Genomic DNA, 19,850 nt, shown 5'->3' with positions numbered 1-19,850 from the left:
TTTTTGAGTGATGGTTTTAAGTTCCTCCCTTCCTGTAGCCCCTTGATTATTTACATTGCAAACTCCATCACGTGAGTGATAGGGGACAAATTTTGTACCGGTGTTGTAAACTAAACTAATATTGAAGTGTGCACCCAACCAGATAATTTGAACAGGTTTCAATGAACTGCAACACTCCCTCTATTTAATCTCTTTTGCTGTACCCCGCATCTACCATTTGAAGAACTGTTCCTCCGTGTTGATTGCCTGTCCTTTTCCAGCTTTCTGTTGTTGCCAGAGGGAGTTTCACAAACAAAAGCCTGTTTCGTTCTGCTGGGAATATCGTCGCCTCTGTGACCCTGCAGTAAAATGGCACAGTCCCAGAGGACATGATAATATCTGTGGTTGCATCCAAAACTGTGACATAATGAGGGACATTATATTGAGTTTGCACTTTATTGTTATTGATTTAAAAAAATGCAACTCATTCTCTGGCTTCTGCTCCACATATACTACTCTCCCCACTTTTTCCTTGGGCATCTAACTGTCCTGTAGTCTCTAACAATAACTTATTTGCCCTCCTCTCATCTCGTTTGATCTGAGTAAACTATTTACTACACAGAAGAACTTGGGAAAATAGAAGCAGCAGTTGGGTATTCACTCCTTCAAGGCTGCTGTACCGTTCAATATCACAGTGTTAATTCAGATTCCATATCCCGAATCAGTTTCCCCCACATATTCCTCAGCTTTTCCAATTCTGTATCCTCCAAGCTGTTCTGATTCTGTTACCCCTATTCAGTTTTCCCCACATCCCTCCAGCTGTCATTCCGATCCTGTGTCCCTATTCAGTTTTCCCCACATCCCTCCAGCTGTCATTCCGATCCTGTACCCCTATTCAGTTTTCCCCACATCTGCCTCTGGCTGTATCAACAATATTTAACTCCTTGATGAACACATTTATTGATTTGGTTTCAACTGCTCACTGCAAAAGCGAATTCCTGAGGTTCACACTCTTTGAGAGAAGAATGTTCAACTCATTCTTGATGGCTTACATCTTATCCTGTGACTGCTAGTCCTGGACTCTGTGCCATTAGGAACATCATTCAGAAATTTATAGGTTTTATGTTGACTGCTCTTGTGTAGTGCCTTCAGATCAATTGTAAACAAACTATATGACAGCCATCAAAAAGCATGTATTATACTTTCATTTGTGAAGCTGGCATGTGTCTACTTGTGACTGATGTCATCTATAAATTATCTGATCCAATAGTGTTGTTGAGATAAATGTTCATTATTCTACATTGTCAACGGTTACATGTGTTTAATATCTTCTTCTTTCTGTTTGTTTGCTTGTTAAAGGATGGTTCTGCAGACAGTGATTGTTTCATTTCAGCAAATGAGTTTGAAGATCATGATATTCCCTACCTGTATGAATGTGCAAAGGAAATTATGCTTGATAATTAGGAATCCTTAAATAAAAAAACACTCATCAGAAAATAGATTTTGTGTTGTCCAAGTACCTCCCTTCATTGTAAGGATGTTATTGACCACCTGTGTTAGCAAAATCATTCTGAGAACTTTCATTAGACACAGTATTTAATCTAAAGTTAACAGGGTCAAGTCTTTACTTCCAGCTATTTCACCTTAATGCATGATAAATCTCTTGCACAAAATATCTGAATCCATTCTTTTCAATGGTGGCAGCGGAGTTCGTTTTATTTATTTTCATTGTGGCAGCTGCCTTCCCTTTTGCGAATTCAAAATTGAAGATGGGCCGCTGAGGACTTGGTGACACCATTTTATCTTCTGGTTATCTCCACAAGTGTAACTGATATGACTGAACTTCAAAAATCAGCACAGGTGAAATGCTCAGTTTCTTGACAGGTGATGTTTAACATGGCTTACTGCTGGCACCTCATAAAGTAAGGTGCAAAATGTTGAACATCTTTTTACAGGAAAATGCAAATTAATTTAACAGATAAAGAACCAAGTCGAAACTGTAGAAATATATATTTTACTCAACTTGATGTTAAGTAATATGAATTCAGATTCTACTGAGACACAGGGCAGTATTTCTCTCTGCTTTCCTTTTCAGTGATGATAGTGTCTGAATTTTCCAGGTCATTGCCAATTTCTGGAATTGCCAAAAGGAGAATAATAGGGTGCAGTTAACTCTTTTGTTTCCTACCACACCCAACATTAAGAGTGGATTCAGATAATTTACCAAGCGAGCGGTCATGTTTTGGCTCTATGCTCCACTCACGTGTTGCATTGATAGATTTGTTGCAAAACCAGTGGTATTTTCGCTCATCTTTCTTGGTGCCCCTCCAGGAGATGCTCCATGTATCTGACTGGCTCTAGATTGACTGAAGTTATTGCATAGAACCACAGAACAAACAGTATAAAAGCAAGTTACTTGGCTTGACCCCTTCATGCTTTCTTCATGTTGTACTCCTACCCTTCTGTCCTTCCTCTTCCAAGTTTCCCAGCATAACAGACGATTTCCTTCTCTCCCATTTGCTATGACATCCCTCTTGAAGCATTTACACTATTTGCCTCAGCTACTTCTAATGAAAATTTCCCTAGTCTTTTACTAAATAAGTTTTTTTGAGTTTATTGATAAAGCAGGTGAAAATGATGAGGCCTAAAGTTTTGGCTTTAAGTCTGACTCAAGAGATTCAACCAAAAAATGTGGACAAACTAGTGATACAAAGAAAGTCTGTTGCATTGTTGGAAGCACTACATGAGACTTCGTCTTTCAAGCACATATAGAAAGTGTAATGCATTCTTTTTGAGGAATGGGAAGTTATTCATGCTATCTATATTTATGCTTCAGTCAACAACTTGTGCACAAATAACATTACAACAGTGACAACACATGCAGAGTATATCACAGCTCCAAAGTTCTGCAACGTCCTTAAAAAGACGATGAAGGGTACTATATAAATGCAACTCATTCTTTTTTTTTGTAGGGATTTTTTTTTTTTGGACTACCGTTATTAATGTGACCACAGCTTCTCTTGCCATCACTAAACTCATGGTCATCTATCCTCCTCTGTACTGCCAGTGGGGAAAAATGTGCTCATCAACCTGTAGTCTCTCCTGGGTATGAGGATTAACTACATCCGGCTGTGGAGCATTTGCTTTGGGTAATGAGGTTACCATTAACCACAGCTACCTCCAGGTCACCCTTAAGCAAGGGTGACCTGTTAGCCTCCCTACTTGGGTTACAGTGAAGCCACGGAGTGCAGGTGGTAGATGAAGCAGAAGGCAAGTTGTAAGTAACACAATCGATGGTTCCTGCTTCTCAGACGCTGAGCAGTAGATCCTTTTAATAGGACAATGTTCAGGGTCACCCGTGTTGTAAAGACACTGCATCAGAAGCAAGCAAGGGGAAGCTACTTCTTGTATTTTATCCCTAGTACAACCATGGTTAATACATACACAAATGTAAAAGACAACAGCGTAAATGGGAGCCCACTTCCAAATAGTGCGGACACCTCGCTCGGTACGGGATATCATGTAAACAGACAGGTGAGCCCGGATCGTCATATCACTACTGTCTGCAAGAACAAGAGACTGCGAATTGCCACTTGGAATGTTCGAACCCTGTACCAAGTTGCTAAGCTGGAAAACGTAAAATTAGAAAGGAAGAGGCTAGAAGTCAGCATCCTAGGCCTAAGTGAAATAAGATGGAAAGGCACTGGAGTATTCCAATCAGATGACTACAAGGTGATATACTCTGGTGGAGGTAAACATTGAAAAAAGTGTTGCAATCATCTTAGACAAAGAAACATCCAAGAGCCTGCTAGGATACTGGCATATCTCAGACAGAATTATGCTAATCAAACTAAAAGGACAACAAAACAACAACTCTATCATCCAGGTATATGTACCCACAATGGAAAGCTCAGAGGGGGAAATTGATGCCTCTCCCACTCTCCAGACAAAGCACTAGAAGAATGCAAATCACTAAAAGCCATCCTAGTCATGGGCGACTTCAATGCAAAAGTTGGTGAGGGAAGAGAAGACCGTATTGTTGCAGACCAGGGATTGGGAGAAAGAAATGAAAGAGGAGAAAAGCTTATATCATGGTGTAAAACAAACAATCAGATAATCACCAACACTTGGTTTAAACATCATCCAAGAAGGAAATGGACATGGAGAATCCCAGATGGGAACAACAAAAATCAAATTGACTACATAACAATGAATAACAGATTCAAAAACTCGACAACTCAATCTAAAAGCTACTCTGGAGCAGACTGTGGAAGCAACCACATACCAGTCATTTGCAAAATGAAAATAAAGATGAGAAAATTAAAGAAACCAAAAAGCTTAGAACCACTGGATTATCAACAACTACAAAACAACCCTCATCTGAAAACAGAATACACAATCAAGGTGAAAAACTGTTTTCAATTGCTGCAGGATGAAGGAGGCAAATCTTCCTGGGACATACTGAAGGAATCCATGGTTGTAGCTGCAAAAGAAACCACCCCATGAAAAGAATGGAAAAGTAAGAAGAAATGGATAACTGAAGATTTAATACAATTGATGCAACAAAAACAGACCATCAAACTGAGAGACAGCAAAGAATACAAACAACTTGATCAGACAATAAAAAGAAAATGCAGAGAAGCTAAAGACAGATGGCTAAATGAGAAATGCTCAGAGATAGAAATGCTACAAACCCATAACCCTGGAACAAAGTTGATGCACAGTAAGATTAAAGAACTAACGGGGAAATTACCTTGCTCAGCAAGTGGATGCATCAAGGCAAAAGATGGCAGCTTAATTATGAACAGAGGAAATCCTAAACAGATGGACAGAATATATAAAGAACTTTTTGAAGACCAAAGAGGAGAAAAACCAAACATAAAGAAGAATCTTGAAGGACCTAGCATTCTAAAATCAGAAATTCGAGCAGCTGTAAATAAAACAAAACATAACAGAGCAACTGGTCCAGACAACATTGCTGTTGAAATGATACTGGTCTTAGAAGATTTTGGAATAGAGAAAATAACAGAAATAACAAATAAAATCCATGATCATGGGGAGATCATGATGATTTAAGTAAATCCGTGTTCATCACATTTCCAAAGAGAGAGGGAGCAGCAGAATGTGAGTTACATCGTACAGTAAGCCTGATGAGTCACGTGGCAAAAACTATTCTCAGAGTAATCATGATGAGAGCAAGACGCTGTATAAAACCAGAAATCAGTAAAGAACAATGCGGCTTTGTGGAAAACACTGGAACCAGAAATGCAATTTTCATGCTACGGATGATCTGTGAATGAGCCATCCAGGTACAAAAAGACATCTACCTATGTTTCATTGACTATACAAAAGTTTTGACACTGTCAGACAGCAAGATCTTCTGGAAATGCTTCAAGTTCTTGACATAGATGGGAAAGATATACGTTTCTTAAGAAACTTATACTGGGACCTGACAGCATCCATCAGAATAGAAGGAGAAGTGAGTGAGTATGTGAATATCATGAGAGGAGTCAGGCAAGGTTGTGTCTTTTTGCCAGACTCATTCAACCTCTATAGTGAAAATATCTTGAGAAGTATCAAAGACATCAAAGGATTCACAACTGGAGGCCATAATATAAATAACATCAGGTATACTGATGACATTGTACTAATAGCTGACTGAGAAACAAAACTTCAAGAACTACTCACTATAGTGGCAGCAGAAAGTAATCACAGAGGCCTCTCAATCAACACCAAGAAGACAGAAAGCATGGTCATCTCCAGAAAGACAAACATCCCACAATGTGTGATCAAGATCGGAAATACAAACATCAAACAAGTCAACAAATTCAAATATCTTGGCAGCCTAATAACAAGTAATGGCAGCTGCGACACAGATATCAAATACAGAATAGCAATAGCGAAAGAAGCTTTCCAAAAAAAAATGAGGACCATATGAACAGACAGAAAGATGAGCACATACGCTAAAAACAGAATACTGCAGTGCTACATTTATTTTACCCTGACTTATGGAAGTGAATGCTGGACCATTTCTCCAGCAATGGAAAAGAGACCAGAAGCAGCTGAATTGTGGTTCTACAGGAGATGTTAAAAATATCATGGACCACACACGCATCAAATGAAGAAGTTCTCAGAAGAGCCCAAGCAGTTCGATCACTCATACCAACAGTAAGAGAAAGACAACTCAGATTCCTGGGACACATCATGCGGAAAGATGAACTAGAAAAACTTATACTCTCTGGAAAGATTGAGGGGAGTAAACCTAGAGGAAGACCTCGGCTTATATACATCAAAAGCATAGCCAGGTGGCTGCACATCGAGGAAATGGAAGTCATCCAAAAAATGAAGGATAGATCTATATGAAAAACCATGGTCACCAAAGTCCGCATCGGATATGGTACCCAGACAGACAGACAGACCATTATTAAGTTGTCTGGTCTTTAGAAAGCCATGTTTTATCTCCCTTCTTAAATAAAGCTGTAATGCTATGTATCTGGCTGACTATATTTTGCCCTATTGAATTATTAAACATGTCTAGCAAAGTTTCTGTTATCTGCTTCTTTGAATGTGCTATTGCTATTGATCCAGACCAATGATTTTGCCTCTTATACTGGATTAGTTTTTGACAGGGTCAAAGCAAAAAGCAAAATACTTGCCTCCTGCTGCTACTGTAACAGAAGAAAACAGAAACATAAAAGATAATACATGATGCAGTCCATTTGGTTTATTTTGTCTATTTTGTTTACTCTGCACATAAGCAGAATGTTCTATATCATATTTACTTGCAAATCACTTACGTAATCTTAAACGTTAATAATGTTTCTGCCTCGACAACTAAACCTGTTCTATGCTGTTCTAGCCTCTGAATCTACTGCTAAGTCTTCCTTTTATTTTAACTGCTGATGCATAGTTGCCTTCTCTTGATCTTTTCAACTGGGATCCTTCTATCTATTGACACATCTTGTAATAATTTTAAGTGGCTCTGCCTTGTTCTGTAATCTGAATTTTTCTAATAAAAAATCTCCAGTTCTTAAGATGTCTGTGTTTGCGTTTCCTAACACCAGACGGTATCCTTAGTGTTCTAACTACTTACCAATGAGAAAAATGTTATTAAATTTAATTTTTATAATATCTTGATGTGTATTTTACTGGTTCATTCTCAATTTTCAATTAATAATTTTTGCTTCTCAAAATGAACACTTATGAATACATAATATAAATTATACATAACACAAATTAATACATAATATTTAATATTATGTATTCATTTTGGGAAACAAAAAATAAGTGAATAGTGTGTGTTATTGGCCATTATTCCACCAATTCTTTTGATTAGAATCTCTTTTGCATTTGCCTTACAGACTATGGGACCATTAAGAAAGTTCTTGTCCCTGTGAACCAAAGTGGGAGTGGCTGCTTGTTGGAAGAAATAGAACTTTTTCCAGCTGATCGACGAGAACCCATAAGGAACCTCCAGATCCTACACAGTCAAAGTGTTCTGTTTGTTGGTCTTCAGGAACATGTGATAAGATTACCCCTCAAACGTTGCACCTTTTACAGGAGCCAAAGGTAACATCTTTGAACAATTGTAACACTTTAGAATGTGTGAAGAATATTTCAGCTATGTTGTCAAAAGGTTGCATTCTGCTTTCATATTTGAAAAACCTCAAATGGCATTTAGAAAGACAGGAGAACCACTATTAGCTTATTCTTTTCATGTATACTAACACCGAAATGTCAGCTTTGCAGTTTTTATCTGTACAGATTGAACAGTGTCCTTTCTGGTTATGCCTGGTGAGGAATTTTCAAATACAATTTAATTATATCGGAGAAAGACCAGAGCCTCTACAGTGTAGGAAGCCATCAAATTTGTGTATAAAAGCTTAAAAGAGCACAAGTCAAAGAAGCATGTTACGAGATGTATTGTCATAAAAGGCTGCAGATGCTGCAATCTGAAGCAAAAATTTAACTGCTGAAGGGATTCGATGGCTCAGGCAGCATTTGTGGAGGCACGTGCGCACAAAATGCTGGAGGAACCCAGCAAGCCAAGCCGCACCTGTGGAGAGGAATAAACAGTCAGCGTTTTGGGCTAAGATCCTTCATCAGGACTGGAAAGGAAGGGGTGAGAAACCAGAATGAGCAGGTGGGGGAGGGGAAGGAGTACAAGCTAGAAGGTGACAGGTGAAAGCAGGTGAGGGGGTGGGTGGGTGGTTGAGGGAGGTGGGGGGGGGAATGAAGTGAGAAGCCAGGAGGTGATAGGTGGAAGAGGCAAAGGACTGAAGAAGGAATCTGATAGGAGAGGACAGCTGGCAATAGGAGAAAGGAAGGAGGAAGGGCACTACAGGGAGGTGATGGCCTGGTGAGGGAATAGCACAAGTAAGTTGGGAGCTAGGATGGGAATGGAAAAGGAAAGGTGGGGGGAAGGAGAAATCATCAGAAGTTAGAGAAATCGATGTTAATGCCATCAGGTTGGAGGCTATCCAGGTGGAATATGAATGTTCCCCCAACAATCTGAGGCTAGTGACATTGTCACTATAGAGAAGGCTGTGGAATGACGAGTGGAATGGGAAGTAGAATTAAAATGGGGGGCCACTAGGAAACCAAGCTTTCTGTGGCAGAGAAAGTGGTTCCCAATTTATGTTAACAACAGGAATTCTGCAGATGCTGGAAATTCAAGCAACACACATCAAAGTTGCTGGTGAACGCAGCAGGCCAAGCAGCATCTATAGGAAGAGGCGCAGTCGACGTTTCGGGCCAAGACCCTTCGTTAGGACTAACTGAAGGAAGAGTGAGTAAGGGATCAAATCCTTACTCACTCTTCCTTCAGTTAGTCCTGACGAAGGGTCTCAGCCCGAAACGTCGACTGCGCTTCTTCCTATAGATGCTGCTTGGCCTGCTGCGTTCACCAGCAACTTTGATGTGTGTTGCTTGTCCCAATTTATGTTAGATCTCCCTGATGTACAGGAGGCCATCCTGGGAGCAATGTAGATAGCAGATAGCCCTGAAAGACTCGCAGTTGAATGTCACCTCACCTGGAAGAACTGTTTGAGGTCCAGAATGCTAGTGAGGGAAGAGGTGCAGAGCCAGGTATGGCACTTGACCCATTTGCAGGGACAAGCACGAGAGGGGAGATCATGGGAGTGGACAAGGGAGGCACATAGAAAATGATACCTGTAGAGAGTAGGTGGGAGGGAAAGATGTATTTAGTAGTAGGATCCTGTTGAAGGTGGTGGAAGTTATGAAGGTGATATGCTGGATACAGAGGCTTGTGAGGTGGTAGGTAAGAACAAGGGGACCTCTGTTCCTGTTATGTTGATGACAAGATGAGGTGAGGGCAGATGTCCAGAAAATAGAGGAGATGTGGGAGAGGGTAACATTGATGGTAGAGGAAGGGAAACCAATCCTTTGAAGAAGGAAGTCATCTCAGATGATTAGAATAGAAAGTCTCATCCTGAGAACAGATGTGGTGGAGATGGAGGTATAGAGAAATGGGAATAGCATTTTTACAAGTGACATGGTGGGAAGAGGTATAATCAAGATAGCTGTGAGAGTCAGTAGGTTTATAAAAGTTATCAGTAGACAGTCTGTCTCCAGAGATGGAAATGGAAAGATTGAGAAGGGGAGAGAAATGTCTGAGATAATTTGAGAGCAGGGTGGAAGCTGGAAGGAAAGTTAATGAAATTAATGAACTCAGCCTAGGTGCAGGAAGCAGTACCAATGCAGTTGTTGATGTAGTGTAGATGAGGCTGGAGAGCACTACCAGTGTAGGCTTGAAACACGGATGGTTCCATGTAGCCGACGAAAAGGCAGGCATAACTGGGGCCTGCGTGGGTGCCCATGGCTGTACCTTGCATTTGGCCTGAGTGGGAGAAGCTAAAAGAAAAATAGTTGAAACCTGTGGAAGTTGGGAAGTTGTTGGAGTCGATTGTCAAGAATGAGGTTATGGGGTACCTGGAGGCATATGACAAGATAGGCAGAACTCAGAATGGTTTCCTTAAAGGAAAATCCTGCCTGACAAACCTATTGCAATTTTTTGAGGAAATTACAAGTAGGCTAGACAAGGGAGATGCAATGGATGTTCTGTATTTGGATTTTCAGAAGGCCTTTGACAAGGTGCTGCACATGAGGCTGCTAATCAAGATAAGAGCCCATGGAATTACGGGAAAGTTTCATACGTGGATAGACCGTTGGCTGATTGGCAGGAAACAAAGAGTGGGAATAAAGGGATCCTATTCTGGTTGGCTGCTGGTTACCTGTGGTGTTCCACAGGGGTCCGTGTTGTGGCTGCTTCTTTTTACATTGTACATCAACGATTTGGATTATGGAATAGATGGCTTTGTGGCTAAGTTTGCTGATGATACAAAGATAGGTGGAGGGGCTGGTAGTGCTGAGGAAACAGAGTTTGCAGAGAGACTTGGATAGATTGGGAGAATGGGCAAAGAAGTGGCAAATGAAATACAATGTTGGAAAGTGCATGGTTATGCACTTTGGTAGAAGAAATAAACGGGCAGACTATTATTTAAATGGGGAGAGAATTCAAAGTTCTGAGAAGCAACGGGACTTGGGAGTCCTCGTGCAGGATAACTTTAAGGTTAGCCTCCAGGTTGAGTCAGTGGTGAATAAGGCGAATGCAATGTTGGCATTCATTTCTAGAGGAATAGAGTATAGGAGCAGGGATGTGATGTTGAGGCTCTATAGGGCACTGGTAAGACCTCATTTGGAGTACTGTGTGTTGTTTTGGGCTCCTTATTTAAGAAAGGATGTGCTGATGTTGGAGAGGGTTCAGAGAAGATTCACCAGAGTGATTCTGGGAATGAGAGGGTTAACATATGAGGAACGTTTGACCGCTTTTGGACTGTACTCCTTGGAGTTTAGAAGAATGAGGGGGGACCTCTTAGAAACATTTTGAATGTTGAAAGGCATGAACAGAGTGGATGTGGCAAAGTTGTTTCCCATGATGGGGGAGTCTAGTACGAGAGGGCATGACTTAAGGATTGAAGGGTGCCCATTCAGAACAGAGATGCAAAGAAATTTTTTAGCCAGGGGATGGTGAATCTGTGGAATTTGTTGCCTTGGGTGGCAGTGAAGGTCAAGTCATTGGGTGTATTTAAGGCAGAGATTGATAGGTATCTGAGTAGCCAGGGCATCAAAGGTTATGGTAAGAAGGCAGGGGAGTGGGACTAAATGGGAGAATGGATCAGCTCATGATAAAATGGCGGAGCAGACTCAATGGGCCGAATGGCCGACTTCTGGTCCTTTGTCTTATGGTCTTATGGTCTAAAGAGAAGGTCGATACTTCGGGTCAACACCTTGCAGCAGGACTAAGAGTGCAGAAGGAAGATAGCCAGTTGAAAGAGGTGAGAGAGAATCTGGGAGGTGATAGATGGCATCTATTGAAGTGGAATAGTGATAGGCAGATGGAGCCAGGAAAGTGGAATGGGAAGTTACAGAGAGTTTGAAGGTAGTTAAGTGAATTTAGATACGGTAGGAATGATGGGTGGATGAAATCTGGCTGAGTAGATGAGAAAGTTGGTGAAGAGGAGGGATTAGTTTAGAGATGGAGGCTTTGTAGGTGATGGGTGGAAACAGATATGGAAAAAAGAAGTAGTGTGAATTTTGGAGTTTAAAAGCATAACAGATTGTAAGAGAGACTGGTATTTTATGCATTCTGAAACTTCATTATTGGAGAGAGTGAGAAGAAGGAGAGATGGGGCAATTAAGTCTTGATCTTTAACAGTGAATCTAAATCTCACCTGTATCCTCAACTTTGTTTTCAGACTCTTTTGTCCCTTCATTCCAGTTTGTCCAGTTGAACCCAACCCTGCTGAATCTCTTGACAATATTTCCTGCCAATACTCATCATCTGTGAGCAGGAATGCTGGATCTGTGTAGTGGCTGCAATACTGTGGAACAAAGGATAACACATCCTAGCACAAAAATGAATGCCTTTGGTCTCCAGCCCGGATACGTTGCCCGGATAACTGGCGATAGCACTTGGTTTGGATAGAACTGGACTGACCCCCAAACTATATATTTCACATCACTAGCTTTCCTGAAAACTATTCATCAAGAGGCAAAAGAGTCCAGAAGCTCTTGTATGCTGCTGAATCAGTGATGGAAAGATAAGTCACTCACAGAAAAAACGGTACCATTCTAGCTAACGCTATCAGGAGAATGCAGGTTTTTGTAGATATTACATTAATCATAGTCAGTGCTGGCATCTTGCAATTTGTTGTGCAGTGTAAGTAGAACAATTGTGGTCAGTACACAAAGGAATATTGAAGAGACTAGGGTTCTGATAATAGGGGAGTTTATTTTATTTGCTTTCATTGTCTGGAGTGCATAGTGCTGACAGCCACTGTTCACTTCAGTTTACTCTGGGGATTGTGGGCATTGAGTGGTGAGCACTAAAACCATGGGTTGATGATTCCAGTTACTCCCTTTTCAATTTTCTTGTCTATTTAGAAGCTGAAGGCAGAAACCACTCAACAGTACATTCTGGCTGAGCCAGCATACAGAGGTACTTAATGATGTATTGATAGTCATAGGCTTTTCATCTCCTATCTTCCATCAAGCCAGCTTCTCATCAAAGCAGCTTTGGAGGTTTTTTATTGCAGTTCACATTTTGTCTCTTCATCGGCATTAAGCTTCATTTGGATTAGTTTTCAAAGCAGAGATCACAGAAGTTATGTCTAGGCTGCTTTGGCAATGTTAATCAGCAGAAATATTAGGCCATGGATTAACTAGGAGAATTATGAAAAATAAACTTTTCATGGTTGAAATTATAATGGAAGTGCTTGACATGTTTATGAATACAAAAGCAATCAGGGCAGTGTCTGAGCTATTTGCTGACTTTTGTATTTTTTACATTTTAGAAACTAGGCATATTGTAATTGTCTGTAGATGATTTTTGCAGTTCCTTTATTATAACTTTAATGGACACTTGTCTCTTTTATTCCAATGTATTCTCTACTTTTCTGGTGCAGGATTTTATTAAAGCTTATAAGATGTTGTTCTGGTTATGTGTCAGTAAGTGGTGAGTTCATTATGTTTATTAAGTTAATAATGATAGCTGACTTCAGGTGCTTACATAAATGTTACTGTGATGATGCTATAATAATTATTTATACCACATTGATATAAATGTCAGTGCAAGTGATGTCAAATGCTGAGAAAATTTAAGGGTTCCTTTAGTCTACCTTTGATGAAATTTGGCAGGGGCAGGACATCAAACCATTCACACAATGAAAGGAACCCAATCTGACTAAGTGGAGAGGGGAAACCATTCCGTTTTTTGCATGATTATTTTGGGAGGATGTCCAGTAATTGGGAATTCTGTTTCATTGGTTACTGATAAACAAAGAGGGAACCATTCCTGCCTGGGGAAGGCAAGAAGGGACTGACATGTTAAGCTGGATGCTTTTGAGCTGTGTGGCTGGGTGTGTCAAAGCTAGCCCTTGGTCACCTTGATGGGAGGTTACTGCTTTATTTATGCTGTTTGACGGGTTCTCCTATTATGTTCTTAGAACTATGGTGGCTCGACACGTTATTTTTAAAAAATGCTGGCCTTCAAATTTACACAAACAAAATGCTGGAGCAGCAGCTATGGAAATGAATAAACAGTGGACGATTTGTGAAGATACCCTGGGCTGGGGTCTGAGGGAGAAAGTTTTGTACATAGAGAGAGCCTAATATTTGTACTCTCTGTCAGAGGAGGTGGTGCAATCTGATGTGATCACATTTAGACAAGGAATTCAGTAGGCAAGGCATTGCAGGATACAGGCCTAATATGGGCAAATCTGATTAGTGTAGATGGGCAAAGAAAAAGATCTGCTTGGATGTGAGAGGCCAAAGATTTTTGGTGCTGTATAACTTTGATTCAATAAGTCTTAAATTTCCAGCCTGTACTTTTTCCTAAATGTGCTTTAGGAGGGTTGAAAAAGAATTGTACATACCCTCCCCACCTGATCTTCCAGTTTTTATCTTTGAATCTTATCCATTATGAAGCGAAGTCTCCAACTGACGATGTTCAGTGGTAGAGCTCTCACAGACCATGGTCCCACTGTAATTGTTGGGACACAGTCTTCATAGGTTCTCTGCATCAAGTTGTTTAATCACATACACAGCCACCAATAAAAGGGACACAGAGCCACAAGTAAATATTTGCAGTCTGTGTCCCTCTTGCCGGTCATTAATCCCATTTATAGGCTTTTCAAATGTGTTGATAGCTGTGAAAATAGGTTAAGCTCTACTACAGATTCACAAGGACTGCTTTTGTCTCAAATTGCTGGCCTTTTGACTTTCAGACAGAAAACAAAAGACACAAGTCTGGCTGGCCCAAATATGCGCACATGCATACATCTGGAAGTTGCACATTGCATTGATGTTTTTCATACTGTGCTTTGCAATTTTATGAACAGGTTAAAGCCAAACATTTAAAAGATATGCCTTTATCCTACAGTTCATGTGTGGGAGCTCGAGACCCTTATTGTGGCTGGGACTTGGTCCTGAAGAAATGCACAACATTGGAAGAGAGCATGAGTATGACCCAGTGGGAGCAAAACATCAGCTTGTGTCCAGTGAGTATGAAGATGGTAAATTACATTAACTGACGAATTCCCTTTCAACTTGCAAAGTGTAGGGTATTTGAAATAAAATAAAATGTTGAAATGGTCAAAGCAAAAACTAACTGTATTACTTACCCCCACCCCCATCTTCAGGTCTGTATCTGCTGAACTCATATTTACAATTTCTCCTTTCTTTAGCATAGTGTGAACATAATTCTGCACCACATTTGATCAAGCACCCATTCTGTCATGTATGCTTAAAAAAACTAATTTTCAGCCACAGGCTCTTAGGCATAAGAGATTTATAGCTGAGTGTATCCTCAGCCACCATTGCCATCTTTTCTCCAGTTGAATTTGGGCTGTGTAGTGTGAATTCCCTCTGGTGAAGGGATGTGGTATGTTTTCTGTCCATTACCACAGCCTCACTCTGAGGCTAGTCAGAACTGCAAAACAGTCTTCAGTGCAGTTCTGCCACATAAAAGGAGTTTCCGGTTGAGAGGATGAATGAAAGCGGCTGCTATAGTGTCGGGGGTGGGGGGGGGATGGCACACCGCAGTGATCGTCTTCAAGGTCTTTTCAGGAGGCCGAAATATGGGGATCAATTGAAACAGAAGAGAAGAGCAGGATGCCCACCATTAGGTCAACTGCCTTCAAGCTATTCTCAGTCAATTTGCTGTTTCTCTTCCAGGATGCCATGAGTTATGTTCCACTAACTAGGGTGGTGGTCATACCTTAAAATAGGAAATTCAGTTGGCTCCTTGGCCTTTGCATCTCCACTGAGGTTTGAAAGCAGGGTGAGTGTGGGGGTGGGGCTTCCACATTCCATGAGGGGAGAGGAAGAAGAAAAATTCTCAGTGGTGCTTGCCTGATATCACAGAGTGGTGTGTTCATTCAATAATCATTTGGTTGCAAGTTACTGAACATAACATCTGAACAAAATAAATCGGCATGCTCTTTCATCAACATCCTTGTATTATAATCAATATTTGAAGCGGAATCTATCTAACCTTGGTTAAAATTTGTGCAATGGTTCTCTTTTGATTTCATGGTATTGATTATCTCTAGCAAGTGATAGTTATCAATTCTTCCTTAATGCAATTGCTGCCATAAGTTTTGTTTATGTCATAGAATTGCTGAAAAGATATCATCGGAAAAGGATTGGGTATTTTGTGATGTCTCCTTTCTGATTCTGGAAATGAAGATAACACATTTAATATTATGATTCCTTGTTTTTCTAAGCAGCAGGGAGATTAAGTACCACCCATAGATTATATGGGACTTGATCCAAAATTCATGGGTCACTCCTTAACTGGGAAGTAGATAGTAATTAGGGAGGAAATCCATACATGGGCTTTCATGTAGACAGAAAGGTTGATACTTTATTGAATGATCAAACTAAGTTATGAAGAGTAAAAGAAAAAGTGGGATTATGGCAGAAAGAACATTACTCCTCCAGCTGTTCTGTGCACTCTATTGATGTAAGAGAAGTTGAATGTTTCTACTTTATTACAAATGACATCCAGGAAATACACACTGCCAGAAATGTTAACAGCTTTGCCTTATGCCTCTTACAACCGTTTCTCAAGTCCAGTGGCCTGCAGGGTTAATACAAAGTATTCAGAAGCAAAGAAGGATACCTGCCAAGTTTACTAATTAATTTCCTACATAATTTTGTGTTCACTTTTGAAAGATGTCATTTCAGCATCATGCCTTGGCATATCTAGCACTACATAACCCCTCTTCCTTCAACCCCCACACTCTGATGGGACTTACTATATGGCTAATTATGAGAAAATTTGTTTTGGAGTCAAGGAATTGGATTACATCAGGCAGCGTTTGCAGAGAGAGAAGCAGATAACATTTCATCAGAACTAGATCGTTGCAGATTTCTGATCTTTGATTTCAGGAACTACTTTAAGCCTTCCTAATTCATTGTCATTTAATAAAACTTGGTCATCAATGTTCAGTAGTGCAACTCATCAGTGGAAGTCTTGAAACATGCTATTGCAGAAAATGATTCTGTTTATGTGAGATGTTGAATACTATATGGTATTGGGTAAAGAATTGTGAAGAGGCTGGACAAGAAAGGTACGATTCTGAACAAGATGGTCTTGGTCAATGTCTTTAAACTTTGAATTTTGTTTTGGTAAAATAATGCTTAGTTTGACAATAGACATATAATATTTAGGATGTACTGTTAGGAAGGCAATGATATGAAGTTCTTCTTCAAGCATGGAGTGTCTCTGAGTAGAGGCATGGGTTACAGTGACAGACATGGAGTTTATAAACCCAGTTAGAAGCAATTGTGTTTATAGCTTTTCTATTTCAGGCCATCCTTGCTTCATCATGGAAGTCTCCTTGTACAGACATCCTGAGGGGATGGAGAGTAAATTTTCACAATGATCATGGCTCTCGGATACTATATTTACTGCATTACAGTAAACCAGACTTGCAGCAATTTAAAATAATCTCATAAAGACGATGTATAAGATGATGAGAGGCATTGATTGTGTGGATAGTCAGAGGCTTTTCCTAAGGCTGAAATGGCTAGCACGAAAGGGCACAGTTTTAAAGTGCTTGGAAATAGGTACAGAGGAGATATCAGGGTTAAGTTTTTTAACACAGAGAGTGGTGAATGCGTGGAATGGGCTGCCGGCGACAGTGGTGGAGGTGGATATGATAGGATCTTTTAAGAGACTCCTGGACAGGTACATGGAGCTCAGAAAAATAGAGGGCTATGGGTAACCCTAGGTAATTTCTAAGGTAAGGAATGTTCGGCACAGCTTTGTGGGCCGAAGGGCCTGTATTGTGCTGTAGGTTTTCTATGTTTCTGTGTTTCATAAAGCTGAGCTATTAGTGCTTTTTCAGGCTCTGGCGATTCTGTTCTCTTTTGTATGATAGAATGAGCTGAGAAGGAGAAAGAAGAGATGGATACTAGAGGTACCAGATGACTCTCTGTAAGGAATGACCATGACAAGCAATTTAGCACTAACTGTGATTCTCAGTTACTGGACAGTGACTGAATGGCACCAACTTGGATTACTCAGGAAACAGACTGGATCAGGTCCCATATAATCTACGAGCGGTGCTTAACCTCCCTGACTCTTAGAACTACAAGGAACCGCAATATTAAATGTGTTATCTTCAATTCCTGAATCAGAAGGGGGACATCACAAAATACCTAATCCTTTTCCAATGCTACCTTATTGTCATTGGCCATTGACCACAGCCTTAACTTGAATGCTTTTGTCTCTCCATGTTAGCCCTGGATCAGTCAGGTTATTTTACTGACTTTGTTGATTGCAGCTCCAAAGATGTGCCAGGTGCACATTTCAGGTTCTACTCCTTCTCTTCACAGCTTGTCAATGACCAACAACACTGTATGAAGCAAATCCAAAGAGCAGACAGCAATGTATTTGATTTAAGATTATTATCCTCGCTAGAGATACTTGAAGGCCAACTCAAGCTGGAAGCCATGTTGGGACTCTCCGTTCTCACTAATGATGTTCTTGTAGAAGTGAAGCCTATATAAGTAACTTAATTACCAGTGACATTTTGAAGTAGTGCTTCAGACATTTCACTGGATCAGAAGCTCCTTATTGTGCCCGCTGTGCAAATTAAATGAAGAACTCCCTGTTTGGCATATGCTTCACATACCTCCATTTAAAAGTTTAACTGAGGAAGCAGAAGATTACAATTTGCAATGTAGTCACCTGGAAGGTGCCAGGAAGCATAAGTCACAGATGCTGGAAATCAGAAGTAAAAGTAGAATATGTTATATGTTAGGCAGCATCTGTGGTGCAAGATCTAGGGGTAACCTTTCAGATCAACACCACTTTTAAAGAATGCAGGAGTTAGCAATTGATCAGGAGGCTAGAGCTAGTTATGGCAATTGCAAAAACAATCGAAATCTGCAAAAGTGCCAGTTTCAGTAGGCAACTGATGAACGACCAATAGGTCTAATTTATTCTGTAATTATATTGTCTATAATCAGAAATCAGCCCTCTAACTATATTCATGTATATAGCTTAGTAGATTCCTTTTGTGTTCAATATGAGTGATACTCCTTTATCTGGTATAAAATGCACAGTTTCCAAACCGAGTGTTATTTAAATGTTACCCTATGTAGAAGTTGTGGACAAACTGTGCAGTTTTGGAAAGATGATGAGAATACCCTGTATTTTGGCCAGTATGGTCAATGATTAGAGCAAGTTGGACCTTCAATGGCACATATCATAAACTCTGCTCGTGCCACGATATGCTTACCGACAGAACCATTCTATGACAGATTCCATTTCATTCATCCTACATCTGGCCCTGGCACACCTAGAAAACAAGGATACAATATTTCAGTTTGGCATTCAACACCATTGTCCCACAGACCTTGGTGAACAAATTCCTCCTGCGCAACTTGGTGTTGGACTTCCTAATGAACAGACCTCAGATAGTCGGGATGCAAAACAGCTGCCCCCTCCCATCATTCTCAACATGGGAGGCCCCAGGGCTGTGTGCTGAGCCCACTACTGTTCACTCTGCTCATTCATGATTGCACGACCAAACACCCGAATAACCACATTGTCAAGTTCGCCGATGGCACGACAGTGGTGGCGCTCATCAGAGACAACGATGAGACGGTTTACGGAGAGGAGATGAAAGAACTCTAGTCCTGCTGTTAGGCAAATAGCATCTTGTTTAACGTCATCAAGATAAGGGAGATGGTCGTTGACTGCAGGAGAACTCACCACTCACACCTCTCTTTACATTGGTGGCACAGCAGCATTACACACAAACTCTCACAGTCCCAGAACAAAGCTCATTAATGCCCCTCGAGGAAACCTGCAGATGCTGGAATTTCAAGCAAGACACACAAAAAATGCTGGTGATGCAGCAGGCCAGGCAGCTTCTATAGGAAGAGGTACAGCCGACGTTTCGAGCCGAGACCCTTCATCCCGACGAAGGGTCTTGGCCTGAAACGTCGACTGTACCTCTTCCTATAGATGCTACCTGGCCTGCTGCATCACCAGCATTTTTTGTGTGTGTTTCATTAATGCCCCTACCTTCTGAGGAAGCTGAAGAGAGCTGGACTTTGCACATCTGTACTTGCGTCATTATACAGATGTGCAGTTGAGAACATCTTAACAAGCTGCATCACTGCTTGGTACAGAAATTGCACTGCGACTGACAGGAAGGCTTTACAACAGGTAGTCAAAGCTGCTCAGCGCATCTCCAGCACCAGCCTACCAGCCATTAAGGACATGTTTACAGAAAGGTACCAATAAAGGACCTGTAATGTCATGAAGGATC

The 19,850-nt window shown here is 40.7% G+C and overlaps 1 protein-coding gene across 4 annotated transcripts in view; it reads left to right on the top strand.

Moving 5' to 3' along the window:
• sema5a (sema domain, seven thrombospondin repeats (type 1 and type 1-like), transmembrane domain (TM) and short cytoplasmic domain, (semaphorin) 5A) overlaps positions 1–19,850 on the top strand; it is a 245,070-nt gene that overhangs the window by 149,552 nt on the left and 75,668 nt on the right. For all 4 annotated transcript variants that reach the window (XM_063043864.1, XM_063043863.1, XM_063043861.1 and 1 more), the window contains exons 11-12: positions 7,341–7,548; positions 14,441–14,558. In XM_063043864.1, coding sequence (XP_062899934.1) covers positions 7,341–7,548; positions 14,441–14,558 — 326 coding nt within the window. The remainder of the gene's footprint in view (positions 1–7,340; positions 7,549–14,440; positions 14,559–19,850) is intronic.

This window comes from Mobula hypostoma, chromosome 3 (genome assembly GCF_963921235.1).
Source record: "Mobula hypostoma chromosome 3, sMobHyp1.1, whole genome shotgun sequence".
Classification (NCBI taxonomy): Eukaryota; Metazoa; Chordata; class Chondrichthyes; order Myliobatiformes; family Myliobatidae; genus Mobula; species Mobula hypostoma.
Note: the sequence above shows the minus strand (reverse complement) of the source record. Positions and strands in the feature narration are given on the sequence as shown.